The sequence below is a fragment of the Mizuhopecten yessoensis genome, unplaced genomic scaffold, assembly GCF_002113885.1.
Source record: "Mizuhopecten yessoensis strain PY_sf001 unplaced genomic scaffold, ASM211388v2 scaffold2671, whole genome shotgun sequence".
In the NCBI taxonomy this organism is placed as follows: domain Eukaryota; kingdom Metazoa; phylum Mollusca; class Bivalvia; order Pectinida; family Pectinidae; genus Mizuhopecten; species Mizuhopecten yessoensis.
Window position 1 is genome coordinate 1,733,164 of NW_018404662.1, and position 19,605 is coordinate 1,752,768.

The following is a 19,605-nucleotide window of genomic DNA, read 5'->3' on the forward strand; positions in this document are numbered from 1 at the left end:
ACACTGCAAGTCTACTCGTGAGTGCATCAAACTTGTTTATGGGTGAATTGGGAATGAGCCCTGATGACAATTTAATTATTTGGTGATTGTGTGTGTCAATAAAAAACCTACAAGCAGTATTGTTTTATCACTTGTTTGCTCTTTATTGTTATTTAAAAACATATATCAGTTTTTTGGTCTTCTTAGGATCACTACTTAACAAATATCATCTAAAAGACTGAAATGTTGACTAGCAAACAGGACATGATGTGAACACCAGGATATACCGTGACCATGATGTCGACCCAGTATAAACTGTACCCAGTCAACCCTGACTAAATATCCTTTAAAATTTATCAAAGATATTTTCATTTTAAACTATTTTTAAAGTGATTTCCATCACATTGGAAATGGGGTCAATTTTTGGCCCAAAGATGACCTAATAAAAAGTTGTTCATACAGAGAGAGTATACTAGTGAATATAACAGGAGTCTATAGTGATTCAATATGTTTTGCTACAATATTTGTGATATTGTTTGGCTTAAAAACTATTGGTAAGCCAAAAAAAAAAATTAGTCATGCAGCAAGGATGTAAAAGAACAGAAATAAACATCTGAAACATGTACATAGGTATGATAGAGAAGATAATGTATGTACTTTGTAGTGTGGTACATGTACTGGGAATAGTAGAACCTACAATCTAATCTTGTTTCAGCTTCTGAAATGACTGACTAAAAATGGCATCCACTGAAACATATTTTTGAAACTTTTGGTAAAATGTTGTTTTTTGCTTGCTAATCAAAAATCACTGAAACTTCAGGTTTTATATAGAAAAATAAGATATCTGAAAATAAAACAAAAAGACCTAGCTAACAACTACCAGCTGAAATTAATGTGAGTTGGTACACTGCAAACAATTTTTTTTTAAGGAAGGCCCTACATTGGAGTATATATTTTCCACAGGTTTTGTTTGTGTATCTGGTACGTACCTATGATAATAACGTCAGTGTATTCTGTACTGCAGCAGGTATGACATGATGGAGATGACATCATAGTAAGGCACTTGGATGTTCAAGGGTCAGAATGGACTTCAGATTCCCAGATTACCTCCTCCTATTGGACAGCTTGACAGACAGAACTGGTCATCCGTTTCTGACCTTGACCATCAACCTCGCCCCCTGTGATGGCTATATGTATAGCCAAAATGATGGTTAGGAGTAGCTCAGCACCATGGTGTCCTCCTGTCAATATAGAAAAAGACAATGTGTTACCATGGTTACAGGATGTACGCTAGCTGGAATATCAATGACAATGTAATAGAAGTTCACCAATTACCAAGTGTTTTACCAACACCTGTTGTTTAATGGGATGGCCTGCGATTTGTTAAATAGGGACAACTGGGGTTGAGAAATGTATCATTTTACTGTTGTTCTACTGTTCTGTTCTTATTAAATGCAAATTTGAGCAGCTTGCAGTAACATAACAGCTTTTACGCTACACATCATGTGTATACATCAACACGGTAAAGCTGATATGGAATTGTGGTTCAATCACAAAACATACAGTTGTATACAGCTGTTCAGGTATTTATGCTTACTCAGACAGGTTTACATGCAGGTCAAGGTTATCTACATACTGTGCTAGCAGCCACTGTACTCATGTATACTAGGAAACTTTTGTCCGATAACTTTCTCATTTCGCCGATAAAATAAATATTTTCCACAGGGTTTATTTAACACGTCCTATTTAATTACTATGTATATGCATGTTGCTTAGTGAAATTTTGCTGTGATTATCAATTTAATAAAAAGTATAGAGGTCAAGTCAACCATCTAACCTCATGATCACCTGGAAATAATACAAGTTCAGTCAGTATTGTCTACATTGTACATACAAAATAAGCAGCCTCTGTCATAGCTACATGTGCAACTTCAAATTCCACTTGGCTGAAAACCATTTACCATTTGATTGCTCTCTATTACAACAGAATATCAATTTGCAAATTAAATGACCAAATATATGCATTACGGTATATGGAAAGTATTTATTACCTGGTGCATGATTCTATGCTTCAAAGCATTTCAAAATCTGCAATTACGTGAGTTATCTTACCTGATCAATGCATAATGCACCAAATAACTGATGCATTTATATCTAATATTTTAACATCTATTTTGAAATTTTGATTTGTCACTTATGAATTATTTAATTTGATCCGGCTTAGGTAATTTTTTTTAAGTTAATTTTTTAACACATGATGAGATACTCCCAGATTAATGCATGGTGCATCAATTAAATATTTAATATTTTAAAATGTATTTTAAAATTTGATATATTACTATGAATCAATTTGATCCAATTCTAACTCATATAATCAAAATAGATGTACAACTTACCACACTACCAAAATGACAACTCGGCTCAGTGCTCAACACTCAAAAGAAAGACAAGGAGAAGAATTCCTTTGAACGCGCCTACATACCTATGCATGCTGGGATCTTTTATAAATAGATTTGGACCTTATCTTACCAGGAACTGACCACATGATTTCAGAATGGGCTTGACCATGACCTGGTGTTTCAAAAATGACTTGACCATGAACTTGTGTGTATTTATAATAAATACATGTAACATCGAACAAAAATTATAAGTACCTATAATTTTCTATTATGTTCAAAATAATAAAACACATGTTAATTTTTCCTACACTGACTGTTAATGATTTTTTATCCAATACATGTAAACGTATTACTGTAACTTTAATTGTTTTTTCTATTATAGTAACCAATTAAAAACAGTCCACCTTAATTAATACTGCCACACGCAGTGTTAAGATTATTGGTATGAGTGAAGCTGACCAGGCTTTTAAGAGGTCACGTCACACCTTATCCCATGGCACACTCCCAGTGTAGTGTTGACCCAACAGTAAAATTATATTGACCAAGAATTAATCGGCTCACAGTGTTACCTACCTCCCACACTCCTGACATTATATTCAAATACAAAAGAAAGGAATTATCTGAGGCAAGTAGACCTTTGCCAACCAGACAAAAGGCCACTAAAACCTTATATAAAGGCTATTTAAACAGTAACGGGAGTAGATCAAAATCTATCCCAGGTACACATAACTATGTAACACAGAATGTCATTCAATATTCGTTAGCTAATTGTATAAAGCTAGCTTACGCTTGAGAAAACTGACATGTCTTAAAAGTAGAGTGTCACTAAATAGTCATTCGCAGATAAATATAAGTCAACCTTTAACCCTTTCACCCCTATGTAACTTGAGTGAACTCTACCATGCATTAATTTGGAAGAGTCCATTATGGACTACAGTGGTGAAAGGGTTAACTGGTTTCCTAATAATGAAGGGTAGCTCAAAACTTACTAGTGGTAGGTGATCATTATAAACCATCATTATAATTTTCATGACTGAAATATTCTGCAAAAAACACAGGAAGAGTGTTAAAAATACATGTACTTCCAGCGACTCCTAGGAGCTCATTCAATAATAGCATCAAAAGTTAATGAGGTTCAAAAATGAAATCGGCCATTTTTTTTACCGTAAACCTTCAGTGAGATTGACAAATTAAATATACATTGTCAAACCTATCTGGCATGTCCTTAAATAACCATAGCTCAAACCAAACCAAAGTGATGATGATATACAGCTANCCCCCCCCCCCCCCCCCCCCCCCATCATTCCTCAATTGGTTTGGGCCACATGACCATTCATACCTGCAATGCTCAATTTTCATGTAAAATACTTCTCAGTGCTTTTCTAGTTGTTTCCTCATATGAGGAGTAAGTAAAACAAATCCTTGCTCCATGAATGATGGCCATGGCTGCCAGTTTATACACTTGTTAGCAATTAATTACAGTACCATTCTGAATAGTTTTGTTGTAACTATGCTAACAAGTATCTGTGTATTCTCAGGCCAGGCCCATGATAGGATTGTCTTAAACATAACGACCTTGTCATTGACATCCATCCTGCAGGTCACAACAGATAATACAAGGTCAGAAAATAGCACACCAGACACTACAACCGCTTCAGGACAAGTACAGATGACAGCAGCATTCATTAGGTATATCCAGCTATGTTTGAATTACTGCTCTACAGTCAGTCTAGCTTTTAATTGTAACACAATATCCTACACACTCGACACATAGCATTAGGAGTTAACACCTATGCTATATATGACACATTAAACAGAACAATGTATTGTATATTTAAAAACATGTTACTAAGAACTTTCTACTTTTTAATAAAAGCTGTCATGAAACCTACCACATCATCATAAGGTAAGGTTTCTAATCACAGACTAATCAAGAGCTGAAAAAATACCAATATGTAAGCAACTTGACTTGTTCTGATTTGGAGTCCTCACGCGTTGAGCTGTAAAGCAGGTAGTGATTTTTCTGATTTGTACTGGAAAGTAACTTTCATGAAATAGTATCTATTTTTTTTTTGAATGAACCTGGTCAAGTAGTATAGTTTTATTTTAAATTATTTTTAGCACAGTGTATCATTCAGAACAGTGAGGATATCGCACAAGCATTTGTACCATCACTCGAAGTAACTATGCACTTAGATGATGGTCCTATTACACCTTAATTGAGGATGATTGACAAGCATACAACAACAGTACATATATAGTTCTGAATAAGAAAATAATCATTTATCAAGGAATAAAAGTACCTTTTACAGGTTAAGTACCCAATTGAAGTGTTTGTCTGTTATATGAAATAGCATAAAATAAATTGTGTTATCAAACTCAAGGGTTGTCCAATTTGATTAGCTAGTCTGCAGGTTGATCTTGAAAAGTCTTACTAGCTCGACCTATATTTCCATAATTAATAATGTAAAAATTGTTCTAGTCCAAATGTCAAATCTAACAGCCCCATACATATAGGGCTAGTGGAATTGTATACACCCTGCTTTACCTTGAACAGTTCAACAAGTAACAGAACAAGAGATCCCAGAGGGATCTTGGCGCCCACCTTTGTACCATCTTCATTAGTTCTTTGTCAGTTCGAGCTTTTCTCTTCTTTCCTCTAATCTGTTTGATCGAGTGATATTAACAGTTAATGCACCTTGATGTAACTTTTGATCTAAACTTAATACTGATGTGTATGAAAGCCAACCTTCAAAGTGAGTTTGTCATTTCACATATTTACTAGTACAGTACTTAATGTGAAAGGAATAGAATCGATCATTGCAATATGAGAAACATCTGTTTAGTTCTTCCTTTAGCCATTTTGTTTTTATGATCAGTCTCCAAATATAACATGCACAACGACGGGTCAAGGGGAACCTACATATCAAATTTGAGAAAGATCCCTGAAGATATTCCTGAGAAATAGTACTAACAAACATTCAAAGTCAACAAGAGGCCCATGGGCCTTAACGGTCACCTGAGTCTACAGTATTTATTTTTGTTGTTGAAATATGTACCAATTTGAGTAAAAAATAGTATAATGTTAACTTAACTTTGTCAGGACCATGAGCTGATCATTCCTAGACCAATTTTAAGTGAGATCGGCCTATTAGAACTTAGTAGCAAAATAGCGGCCATGGCAGCCAAATTGTATTTCTGATTGACCCGAAAAATAACAACACTTTGTCAGGACCATGATTCGATCATTCCTACAAAGTTTCAGTTCAATCGGCCAAGTAGATCTTTACTTTAAGTTTGAAATAGTTTACCAAAATGGCAGCTGTGGTGGCCATATTGGATTTCTGATCGACCTGAAAAATAACAACACTTTGTCAGGACCATGAGTCAATCATTCCTACAAAGTTTCAGTTCAATCGGCCTAGCAGAACTTGACTTTAAGTTTGAAATATGTTTTCAAAATGGTGGCCGTGGCGGCCATATTGGATTTATGATTGACCTGAAAAATAACAACACTTTGTCAGGACCATGAGTCGATCATTCCTACAAACTTTAAGTTCAATCGGTCCAGCAGAACTTGACTTTAAGTTTGAAATAGGTTTTCAAAATGGCGGCCGTGGTGGCCATATTGGATTTCTGATCGACCCAAAAAATAACAACACTTTGTCAGGACCATGAGGCGATCATTCCTACCAACTTTCAGTTCAATCGGTCCAGCAGAACTTGACTTTAAGTTTGAAATAGGTTTTCAAAATGGTGGCTGTGGCGGCCATATTGGATTTCTGATCGACCCGAAAAATAACAACACTTTGTCAGGACCATGAGGCGATCATTCCTACCAACTTTCAGTTCAATCGGCCCAGCAGAACTTGACTTTAAGTTGGAAATGTAAAATGTTAACGGACGACGGACGACGAAAACGGATAGCAATAGGTCACTTAAGCTTTAGCTCAAGTGACCTAAAAATCGAAGATAGCTGTCGGTAGGCCATTTTGTTTAACTGATCAGTTTCAAAGTTAAACATGATCAATAAAGGATAGGGGGGAACCTGCATTGGCTGGCTCAAAATATATTTTTTGGGTGAGTAAAAAATTTGAAGCACTGGCCCAAATGACATATTGGTGGCCCAAATAAATTTGGGAAGAAATATTTCCACAGCATTTAACACAATGCTTTGGCACATTTAAATTACATATAACATGACAATGTTTTTAATCTGTAAAACAGAAAAAACATTATATTTTTAATTCTTCAATCCTAGTTAAAACCTGACATGTTTCCCAAAGAAATACACAAAACTCGCACCTCAAAGAAGACAGCCTGGCTGTATTTTATATAGAAAATTTAAAAAAACATAATCATCACATTTTCAAAGTCACGGACAGTATGATTCAAATCGAAGTAATGACAACTGAAAAATGTACTGTCCCCCAGTTAATGTGGAAAGAACTATAATTTCTTTTATTCATAAATTTTTCAACAGTCACCCAAACTATTGTTGTTGGGCCAGTGACTACCTCACTTTTGACAACTTTTGGTCGTCCGAGCAAGACTTTAATCGCCATTGGTGAGCGGGAGACCGTCCATTTCAGGCACTGCTGCACAGCTAAAGACCAAGGGGAACCTACATATAAAATTTGAGAAAGATCCCTCTGGTACTTCCAGAGAAATAGCGATAACAAACTTTCACTATCGAAATCCAAAATGGCTGCCTGTCGGCCATGTTGTTTATCCGATCAGTCTCAAAAGTTGCCCTGCACAGCTAAGGACCAAGGGGAACCAAATTTGAGAAAAATCCCTATAGCACTTCTGGAGAAATACCGATAACAAACTTTCACTATCCAAATCCAAGATGGCTGCCTGTTGGCCATGTTGTTTATCCGATCAGTCTCAAAAATTGCCCTGCATAGCTCAGGTCCAAGGGAAACCTACATATCAAATTTGAAAAAGATCCCTTTGAATCTTCCAGAGAAATAGCGATAACAAACTTTCACTATCAAAATCCAAAATGATAATAAAGTTCAAGTGAATCTACATCAATATTTATGGGTAAATTAAATTTATAAAATATGCAGTGAACAACACTTTTTTTCTTCTCTTAATCGCTTTTAAAATTTTAATTAAGTAATATGAGTAGCACTTTTAACATTCTTATTCATTTATAATGGTCTTTATGTGCACGCATGGACACACTTCTCTGGTAGTGACGCGGTCGTACGTCGCAAATAGAAGCGGACATTTTTTACTTTACTGTCAAATAATTTTAAATGTGCATCCAAGGAATATATAATAAGTTTGCGAGCGTCCCTTTATTGTATAATCAGACATAATGGATCCCGAATATGTTTTGTGTTTCTAGATGTTGTAGGAACCAAACGATGGCTGCCATCGAACAGTTATCTCACTGAAGCGGGAACGGCGCCATATTTGAAACAAGGATCAATCCATTGAGCCTTTTTTCATTGCGTATACGCTAATTTATACGCAGTCAGAGTTAACTTAGCTTAAGAAGGAATGGGTGTAAATATATATCTTTGTGATGTGTTTGCAGCATCATGTAAAATGCAAAAACCTGTATTTTTGGCAGAGAAAGCTTCTGCTCTTACCTTCCAATACTACATGAGTTCCTGTAAATAACTTTTTGTATTATACTGGTTGAAGGCTATGCAATCGTTAAATATAAGTTTGCATCATTCAACCAGCTTAATTTTTCAGTCATTATACTTTATTTTGTCACTGTATTAAGTTTCTTATAATTATTGTTTATTTAAAATATGTATTTAATATAACTCTTCATGTCTGGAGGAATAAAGTTATGAATGATAGGATACAGTTATAAAGTGGTGAAATACTTCCTAACATGGTGTATACATCTAAGTGCTTTATTTACTGGTAGATCTGTACCGGGAAGATTTGTCATTCTTCCGCTATTTGTTATAATGCTAGTGTAAGTGACATCAATATGAAGATACACAGTGTATGTTAAACACATCAAATCATTAAGTAAAATAAAGATACACTGATAAACATGTTGACGTGTCCCAAGGTCTCTACGCACTACATAATGTTATCTCTGATGACAAGGTCGTCTATGGGATATCCCTTCATACATACACAGTGTCCCAAGGTCTCTACGCACGTACTACATTGATATCTCTGATGACAAGGTCGTCTATGGGATATCCCTTCATACATACACAGTGTCCCAAGGTCTCTACGCACCACAATGATATCTCTGATGACAAGGTCGTCTATGGGATATCCCTTCATACATACACATACCGGATACATATTTGTCATCGCTCTAGAGACTTCATTTCTAAAAGGATCTTGATCAAACATCCTGCATATATTGGTCATGTATTAGAATACCTTAAATAAGTTTAATGCGTTGTTTGTACATGTATTACAATACATTTCTAATTCCTTGAATTTTTTTTAATAAATTAGAACATGAAAACAGCCATATATATAGTATCCATTGATGTTAAATATCTTATCATCCTACCGTTACATTATATCCTTATTGAAATGACCCAATATAATTACTTCTAATGAATTATTCATCAATTTAATCATTTAAATGTATAGTAGATACCGCTCAATATATTTAACTATCTAGGATATTATTTAATTTAACATAAATAGCATGCAAGCACTGTGATCTTAAACAATCTTAATGTTTCTGTAGCCAATTCAACTTTTCAATTTTAATTTTATTTCTCTTTACAAAATTATAGATGTACAGAGAAATCATTAGAAGTATACAATATCAAACGTAAAGTGTTTGAAGGACAAATCATGTGACTTATTAAACAAAACTTTGATATTTGATTTTGCATAAATTTCTTCAAATATGAACATTATCCAAATTCTTCAGTTCTGAAAGCTTTACAATATTTTAATATATAGATATTAAAAAATTAAAAAATTATTACTTAATTCAGTCGGCCAATCTAAACATCCTCAAAACAAGCTTGAAGTAGCTCAAGTCTATCTGGGGACCTCTACCTTGAAACATAAATTTGTTACAAAACTCATTTTACATTTCTGAGCATGACGTAGCTTATTTGCTGAAGGTTTTTCTCATCATTTCATGCATAGCAAAGCTATTTGGATGATTCTGCAAAAAGTAAACTTTACAAAATAATGTGACGACCCTTTTTGAATTGTCTTGTCATGGATGAATACTTCAAATGAAATTTCTAGCCATTTTGTTCCATATGAATCTACCACAAGCTCAGCCTTAAAAAGTAAATTCATTTGTATCTGATAATCCTAAAATACTACATCTAGTATTACATTACTGTAATATCATGATGACACGGCAAAAATCCTACCACAGCAAACATCCTACAGCACTAGGGCTCACACAGCCACAACCACAGGTGCATACAATTTCACCTCTCACTAAAGTGCTTAAGGATCCCTGTACTAAAGCCAAAAACTGTAACTATATGTACTAGAAACTTTCTTCCCTGCTAAATCATTTCTGAAATAAAAAAAAGCATACCTTGCAGAACTTTTATGAAAAGATGATAAAGGTTAAATAAACCAATAGGATAGACTACACAAGAGTGTTCAGAGACAGAGTGTAAAAATACAATGATGTCAGACCAGGATTCAAATCCTAGACCACTGATCATGAGCTTCCTGGTCAACAGTAGTACCCTGGATCAATGGCACTTCAGTTATGTACAAAAGAAAATTCAGGAATGGTTACTATGTGTACAAAATTATTAAGAGGAATTCTCTAGTGTTTTACCTGCGAATGGATAGGGATCCTTAAAGTATTTGGTGTGATGTAACAGGTGCCCCACCACCCCTTATAACCATTCCATAACTATCCTCTTTTTTTGACGAAGAACTAGATGAAATTGTACAAATGTATATGTAACAGGTGCCCCCCCACCACCCCTTATAACCATTCCATAATTATTCTCTTTTTTTGATGAAGAACTAGATGAAATTGTCCAAATGTATATGTAACAGGTGCCCCACCACCCCTTATAACCATTCCATAATTATCCTCTTTTTTTGATGAAGAACTAGATGAAATTGTACAAATGTATATGTAACAGGTGCCCCACCACCCCTTGTAACCTGACACCATCCCATAATTATCATATTTTTAGACAAAGCATCCTATCCTTCATCCATTTTGGTTATTTTTTCACAGGCATTTGAAGGTTATGCAATCCCTCTGATTTCCTTGAATTTCTAATGCCAAACAAAAATATTTGGTGTTATTATACCATTAATATTCACTTTGTGTACCTATCCTAAACTTTTTAAGGCAATTTTCATAGAATCACTGTTTAAGTTAAGTCCTATATAAACCACATAGAATTATTTTTAAGAATAAAACTTGTTAGTTACCTACAGGTCTACCCTAAATCTTCCCAATATGTTACAGGAACACATGTTTTTGTCTGGCCTTGGGTGCTTATTAAATCTGTAGGACAAAAATGCATGTATTGCTATTGTTGTTCAAAAGTAACAGGGTTAAGGGAATCAAATAACATCAGTCGATCCAATAAAATAAGCACCATCTAAACTACGTGTAGAAGATTCTCATCTCACCCAAGCAAACTTATTTCACCAATTAAGTTAGGTTCTCAATTTCTACTCTTTAATCAAATCCTACATAGGACATCTAAGGTCCAAGAAAAGTCAATAAAACACCTACATGTAGCTAGTATTGGCTACCCATTTCACTTTCTAGAACACATGGAATCTTAATTATCTTCAGACAAGACAAATGTTCCTTAAATATTTCAGATTAAAAATTAATTTCTTCATCAAAAATATTTCTCAACGAATCTCACTGTATATGGTGTATGTCATTTGTGTTCTCCAGATGGTTTTAGAAATATCCCAAACCACTGCATCATTCAGATTTTGATCAGTTAAAATGTCTTCAGACACATTTTCAACTCTTTATTCATACATTGATTTTTTTTCAAGGGAATACCCCCACCCCACATAGCAAGAGATACAAACATAATGTAAAATTCTATATATATATTTTTACGTGTACCAGTTTTCTAACACTTTTTTTATCTGTTATTTCTATACCAGCCACTTAACTGTGCCACACAAGTTACACTGCTTATTCCTCGAAACGTGGTTACATCATATGTCAAAGGATTTTCAAAAATAATAGGATAGAAGAAACAGAAATTTTCCCCTACCTAATCTGTATGACAAAAAAATGTCAACCTCGACTAGAGGTAAGATATTTGAATATTCTCAAAATTCAGTTTATTCGCTTTTCACAAAATAATGCACATTTAACCATATTTACGATTTTAGTTACACTGCGACAGATGATCAAGTTTCGACATTTTCCAAAGTTTTGGGCAGGAAAGTGAATAATTGGTTCCATTTATAACTAGTACATTGTAATATGATTTATTTATTTTTTAAATTGAGATTCCTTGCAACTTTCTCTTGCTTACTTTGATACAATAATGGGGTTTAGCCAGGTACTTATCAGTGTTTTTGCAAGACATCATGATTCAAGTTTGGGGTAAAATCAAGTGGACATCATGTATTCTGTTACCTTTAGATGGAAAGCCTCTTTTATTTTATGGATCAAAAGACATTTTAGGATGTCTAATATTGGGAAAACCCTGCTTACTTTACTATTTATATAATGAATGAATACATTAATTATAGTACACCTATATATTTCTGTGTATCCAGCAATTCCTTATTAAGTGAAAAACTAGAACGTCCCAATAAGTCACCTTCCCATTGATTAGCATACCGTGTGGTAGTAATAGTCACACTTCAAAAGTCAGCTCCTGTTCACAACACTTCTATATATATATCTTTAGTTGACATGTTTTTTAATAAACAATTAATTCATGTATTCCACAAAGAATCCCAGCCATACCAAATGGCATTTAAAGGCTTCTGTAAACAATGACTGAATAAAGTCTTGTCAACTTGACGAATTGTAAATGAATATAGCATAGCAAAGTCTTGTCAACTTGACAAATTGTAAATGAGGACTGAAATGAAAAATCTAAATGAGTATAAAACAGCAAATTCTTGTTAACTTGACAAATTGTTGAGTTCTATATATGTTAACTTCAGTAAAATGATAAAAACTAAATAACAATGTAAAATGTTGATGTTTGACACCAGAAAATGGTCACTTGTCTAATGTGAATGGGTGTATTGACTACAAGCCAGTGGACACATGCAGTAAATACAACTCTCCTGTACATGGACACCATTTTTACTTATCACAATGACAACATTGACTTTTGTTTACATTATCAAAATCGAACCGCTGTAAATTTTGATATTATCAGATATATATAATCATATAATTTATCAGAGACATCTATATACGATAATGTTATATATGTCTCCGTATATATAAATATATCTAAAATGTATTATGTTCTCATTGTCCAGTAGATAAATGAAAAGTTAAAAATCAGAAACACATTTGTCTGTAAAGCATTAGCGCATTTATTATCAATCTTCAGATGGTGTACACAAAGCTATTCAAAGAGATATAAGTTACGACGTCATTAATAAAAGGTGTGAACTTATGTATATTATACTTTTTATGACGTCACAATAGACATTACACCTTTCATTAATGATTTCATAACTTTATGTGTAACTATGTGTAAAGTGTCTGAAGATTGATAATTGTACATACATGATAATGATTGATTCATTACAAGTTATATTTTGATAAAGGCCCACTGCTGGTGTCATCCAGACACAAGGGTTCATTTTCTAAATTAATTGAAGACAGGAAAATATATGTTAGGGTGAACAAGGAAAAGGAAAGACACTTTCCATGAAAGTCAACTCCCTCGACATTCCCAGGTGGCCTAAACAACCGAGATACATCCTGTTATTATATAAAAATCTTCCTGTAACACTAAGCAAGGAAAAAATGGTAGTCAAACAGCAAACAGGCATTATTAGAATATAATGCATGATTTGTGTGTAATCATTATTTCAAATATAGATATAATTTACAGTCTGTCAATGAAATTGTATTTTAACAGCAGTTTATATAGTTTCCATTCTAGTTTATCTAGAGATATTTTATCTTTGCTAATAGGGTTTACCCCCAAACAATTTTGAAATCATCTCGTAAAGTCGAGAGAGTTCCAAATCTGATCAATATTATAACACCAAGTGTGAAAGCTCTCACATTATATGTATAGTACTAATATTAATCTCCTCTGCCCCATAATATATAAAAAAAATCTCTTATCGCCAGAAAGCTACGTAATATGGGATGTAGCCTGACTCTGGCTATATAGACAGAACAGTAAGATCTCCTCAGGTAGATTTGAATCACCCCCGCCCTCCTCCTCCCCTCCCCTTCAGTGATCAGACAGCATCACAAATTAAAATCTAGAACTGACGGATAGATAAATTACTTATTGAACTCACCGCATATAATTTGAATAGAACAAACAAACAAGAGGCCCATGGGCCTTAACGGTCACCTGAGTCTATAGTATTTATTTTTGTTGTTGAAATATGTACCAAATTAACTTTGTCAGGACCATGAGCTGATCATTCCTAGACCAATTTTAAGTGAGATCGGCCTATTAGAACTTAGTAGCAAAATAGCGGCCATGGCAGCCAAATTGTATTTCTGATTGACCCGAAAAATAACAACACTTTGTCAGGACCATGAGGCGATCATTCCTACCAACTTTCAGTTCAATCGGTCCAGCAGAACTTGACTTTAAGTTTGAAATAGGTTTTCAAAATGGCGGCCGTGGCGGCCATATTGGATTTCTGATCGACCCGAAAAATAACAACACTTTGTCAGGACCATGAGGCGATCATTCCTATCAACTTTCAGTTCAATCGGCCCAGCAGAACTTGACTTTAAGTTTGAAATGTAAAATGTTAACGGACGACGGACGACGGACGACGGACGACGTACGACGGACGACGGACGACGACGGACGAAAACGGATAGCAATAGGTCACTTGAGCTAAAGCTCAGGTGACCTAATTATCCAGTACAGAACAGCAAGGAAAGATGAGGAAGGGTGGCCCAGGGCCAGGGATCCCCGGCTTATTAGAGAGAAGTGTGTGTACGTGTGCGGGGGGGAGGGAAGTTCATGTTTCTCACCTAGCCTATTTACATTTGTCACAACACTAAGTAAAAACGTTTTCTGACAATCGGTGCCAAACTGATTGTACGAAAGGTAATAGGGTTGATGACAGAGAAGAAAACAATACCAAAAGCAAGATAACAGAGGCAGACCACAAGTCAAAACATAGCGTAACACGTGAACCCGGCATGTCACGCTCAGTTGCAGACACATGTACCGTCAGAGTACGGTCGTTTCTGGAAATAAATTATATGGATTAGTCTGTAATAGATTTAGTTTCTTACCCTAGAAGTGTTATCCAGACATCTAGAAAGGTATCTCTCTGTCAGGTGTGGTGAGGAACCGGCAAACGACATAATGCATTACACTAACGTTGGACCGGTGTTTATCTCGCGGGCGATCGTATGGATATTAAGTAGGTTACGAAACCCTACAATCTGATTGGTTACCACCGAACGTTCACAGTGTAAGTCTGCATACGTCAAAATGCATATTGGTTCGAGCAGGGCCATCGCAACGTCTACCAAACACCTTCATCAATAAACAGTTATATATACTGAACTGATTGACCAACTTGTTACGGACATTTAGGCCTGTTGTCACTTACTCTCTGTGTGTAAACTTTAAAATATGCTTGTAAATGTTGTATAAATGTATAAATAGACCATTTTGCACATGGTGACGTCATATTTAATTGTATCCGTGACGTCATCGTTTTAACAGAGAAATCATAGGCTACCTAAGGATGTGACAAATAAATCATGAGCAGATAAAACGGGAGACTATTTCCCCTACAGTGAACTGATACTCGGTAGGGTGTGACAGAGAAACCTCAAACCGATCGAAGGTGATTGCCAGGCTATCCGAGGCTTCATGGGAAATAATTATTCATATGTACTATAGCTTGACATTGATACTATATCACCCTACCACATCCAGCTGGCAGTCATCTGGGCTATTAATGCTATCATGAGACCCGATTTTTGACGTCATCGTTACTATGACGACATAATTTTACGTTCGATAATACGATACCACTGACCCTCCCGATACATATGGCAGTTCTTTTTATTGAACAAGCATATATATATACATCTTCGCTAGCCAAGATAGCGAAGATGATATATATATGATAAATATTGATAAGCGCAATTAAATTCTTTCAGTTTTAAATGAAATAAACAGATTCTAAAACGGGTAATATAAGTATTGGACTGCTATAATGCCAATTGAAAGCAGTGCTCGGAACACCATGGATATTCGCATGTTTGCAATTTGTTTTAATTATCCTAATTAGCAAATCATCCACATGTATGGACTCTCATACGAGAGCTGATTGTGATGTCATATGTTTCATAGTTCCGTGACGTCATAGTATAGTTTCTCAAGTTTGCACGTGCATCTAAGGGGGTCAAAGAGAAATCATAGGAGTGGTCGAAGAGAACGATGAACAGGTAAACTGTAGACATTTTTGTGAATGGTAGAGGAAACGTACACTAGATCTGGTTTGGACTCCAGTATGTCTTTGAACGATATTTGCGTACAACAAAACATGAATGTTACCAATTCTAAATGCGTGTTCGACATACCACGCATTTGTACGAACTTTAGGCCGGTGAGTTTTCATCCTGATTTGCACATGACCTGTCCTGTTGAGAGCTTATTGTGACGTCATATTTTATTGTTCCCGTGACGTGTAGATTTGCTTCTTTTCACGTCATATCTGTCATGCCCTTGGTTGTGACAGTAATCATAAACAGGTAAAACTGGAGATAATTCTGTAAGAGGAAGGAGAAACTTTGATCCTCAGAAACCGTTTCACACCTAGCCGATTTGGGTTGCCGGAGCTATACCGGAGTACAAATTTGACGATTTTTGGGGATCGGTACTAGTACGGCAGCGCAACGGTATTTCATCACTAACGCCGGAACTACATCGGTATTGCTACGGTCGATTTAGATTTTTCAAGTGCTTTCTCGCCGGAGCTCTGCCGATTCTTTGCCATTGTTTTTGTGTATTGCTCTGGTTTAGTCCCGGCGAGGTACATCGGTAGTGTGTGACAGGCCCTTAAGGTATACATAATGAGCCTTGTTTGGTAAACCAAAAAGTGCAGATGGTGTATCACTATATCATACAGACGTCCAGATGGCAGATGGCAGATGGTCATCTGATATAAAAGCCAAACATATAAACTGATATTATATGCTCTAAAAAAGTTTCGTTATGACTTTTTTTGAAATATGCATTTTAGAAACCAGCGTTATCCATGGATCACAAGTTAGAGCCATGTATTTCATATCATTTTAGGCTGTACCTATCATGTTTTATTGATATGTTTAACACATCAATAAGAGTTGTGTGCGTTGTTTCTTGATAACTTGTATATGTTTGAGATTCTTGATTCAATAAAATATAAATCATCATAATAAAAATATTAGAGGATAGGCATTTGTCAAGATGGCTCGTTACTTGAAGAGTTCATCTGAAACAGGTCTTTTGTCTCGATGAACTATTAAAATACATATATCATTAAGAAAAACAGACACATCAGTACATAAGAGACGATATGCACACAGGACACTTATAGTAATACACTATAGCGGAAGAAGAATAACATGAGAGTAGGCCATGGTCGTTTACTTCAAAAATTAGTAATGAGAGTAGGATACAGTCGCTATGCTGTACGGTACGAACAACACTTCAGAAGAGGGGAAATTAGGTAAAGTTAACAAACACTCAGAAAAGATACAATAAGGGCAAAATATGAATTAAGGAGAGACTGATATGGATACATTAATAAGAACAAAAATAAGATCAGGTGATCTGGAAAGGTAAGCGTCACACGCTTCTTCTACGACAGCCATGCAAATATGTGTCATATCCAATAATGATAAAAGTCGACCAAATTCTAGTTCTTTAAGGACACAAATAGTGCGCGATGTGGATAAGTTAAGGCCTATATTTTTATTTAGAACGCTTTCCACATTAACTTCTTTATGTTTACCACAATAAGAATAAATATAAACTTTATTCACGATTATTTTACAATTATGAAACAACTTATTGCAACTTATATTTATCACTCTTGTTGGCTCGGATGTTAGCGTGCTATGGGGCTTATTGTGGGAGGAAACCGGAGTACCCGGAGAAAACCCACTTGGTCGGGCAGGTGAACCGATAACTTTTCACGTCCGGTTCGGGGATTCAAACCCCGACCGCATTGGTGAAAGGCAAGTGTGTTATCCACTGCGCCATCCGACCACCATACAACAAGAGTAAGCTACGACCCCTGTACAATTCTGCATACCGAACATCATCGGACGAAATCAAACGTTATGTTCGTACCACTTTGGTAGATTAGTTTGATCCTTTAATGTACATCAAAAGAATCGCTCGGTAGCGAAGCGGTATAACTGACCGGCTATTAAGTATAATGTCCAAAGTACTATCAGCCTAGCGATTGGTCAGGGTTTTTTTTTACATTAAACCAGTCAAATAGCTTACCGTGATCCTTCGACTTTGCATCGAAATATTCCAGGGGTGCAGAACACATAAGTGAGCGTAACCTCAGCTGGAATTTCCCAGGACAGTAAGTCATAAGAGCACAAGTACTAGCTTCGTCTGCCAATACATCTATAATGAGGTTTATAGGTGGACAAGGGTCGTACATGTGGTGAGAACACGCTACAACCGCTGTATTGTTCTACATAGCACTAAAGGGATTCTTTATTCCATGACCATTTCGTACATTGTTAACGCGTAAGTATACACACGAATAACGCGTTGCCGAATCGACTTGTTGGTTAGACTGGACATCATCTCGTGCAATTTTAACACCTTGCTGTAACGACGTTTTACTGATGAAGTGTCTGATGAAGGTGACAGTATGCACATCTTACGTACTAGTCATTGACACGTCGCATTGAAGCATTTCATTGTCTGTACTATATGAATATGTATACATATACCATATATCAGAGGAGGAATTGATAGATTTGAAACTAGATATGTAAAAAACATTTCTAATCATTGAATAAAATGAAAATGCTGTTTAATCTAGTCTTAAAAAACTGTGTCGACATTTTTCCAGCTGAACGTCTAACTTGATTGTCAGGTGTAATATAGATCCAAATCTAAACCAAACGTTCTGTTAGCCGTAGCACTCTGCAGTACTAGGCTCTCGATATATATCTAGTCGATCTGGCCAACACCATCTTATTTATTATTCAGGGGGAAATATTGCACAACACACTATACAATACATCGCCAAGGTGGCTTCGACCCACTTCTGAAGACTGTAAACAGAACATCTATCAGGCTAAAATTTGAAGATAACCTGTACTTTTAGTCGATTTATTCATCCATTTATTTTGCCGCCTGTCGTCTGTAAAGTCACGTGAGGTGACAATATAGACCGCTATGATTTTTGTACCGGAAAATAATCAGTTATACCCTGAACTGACTTCATAAACTCCAAAAGTACATCTAAATCCCGAAATTACTTTCTTAACATCTTTTCTTTCGTTGTATTGCACTGTTGAAACATATAATATAAACTGTCGGTATCAACTATAGTTTACTTACAAAAACACCAAACAAAAAAATGTTTAGTCAATATGTGGAATCGTACAAAAGGTCATCAGTGTTTTCATTAGAACACAGAAAAAGGATACATTTAACAGAATAGAATATAATATATATTAAAAATTGCAATATTAGGAAATCTCGGGAAATTGATGATGGAGAGGAAAGCGGTTAATTTGAGGATGATGATAAAGGGAGATAATCGAGATCAGTGATGATGATGTGGAGGTTCTTCTTCCGTTTACTCAATAATGCCTCGATTTTCACAGCTGAGACGATCGAAGTTAATTTTTCATAAAATACATAAATAGAACTAATTAATAGAAAGAGCAATACTCTGCTCGCACTAATTGTCGATACTAGAAAGCATAAAAATATCGGATATTTAACAATAATCTCAAAATAAACAGAACGTTTACCAGGATGTTTTTTCGATTAGATTTGAAAATAATTTGTAATGTTAGGCGATGTATTCATCCATGCGTTTTCCCGTCTTTCAAGTCACGCGAGGTGACGATATAGACTGC

General features: G+C 35.4%; 1 protein-coding gene across 2 annotated transcripts in view; it reads right to left on the reverse strand.

Moving 5' to 3' along the window:
- LOC110446310 (oxidative stress-induced growth inhibitor 2-like) overlaps positions 1-14,897 on the reverse strand; it is a 28,442-nt gene extending 13,545 nt beyond the window's left edge. Inside the window, exons 1-2 of one of the 2 annotated variants that reach the window (XM_021491392.1) lie at positions 14,779-14,897; positions 969-1,220 (exon numbers count right to left, since the gene is read on the reverse strand). In XM_021491392.1, coding sequence (XP_021347067.1) covers positions 969-1,032 — 64 coding nt within the window. In that variant the 5' untranslated portion in view covers positions 1,033-1,220; positions 14,779-14,897. Of the gene's footprint in view, positions 1-968; positions 1,221-2,375; positions 2,413-14,778 lie in introns of those variants that run through there. The other variant, XM_021491393.1, reaches the window with a different exon arrangement.
- Between the last annotated feature and the right edge of the window lie 4,708 nt (positions 14,898-19,605).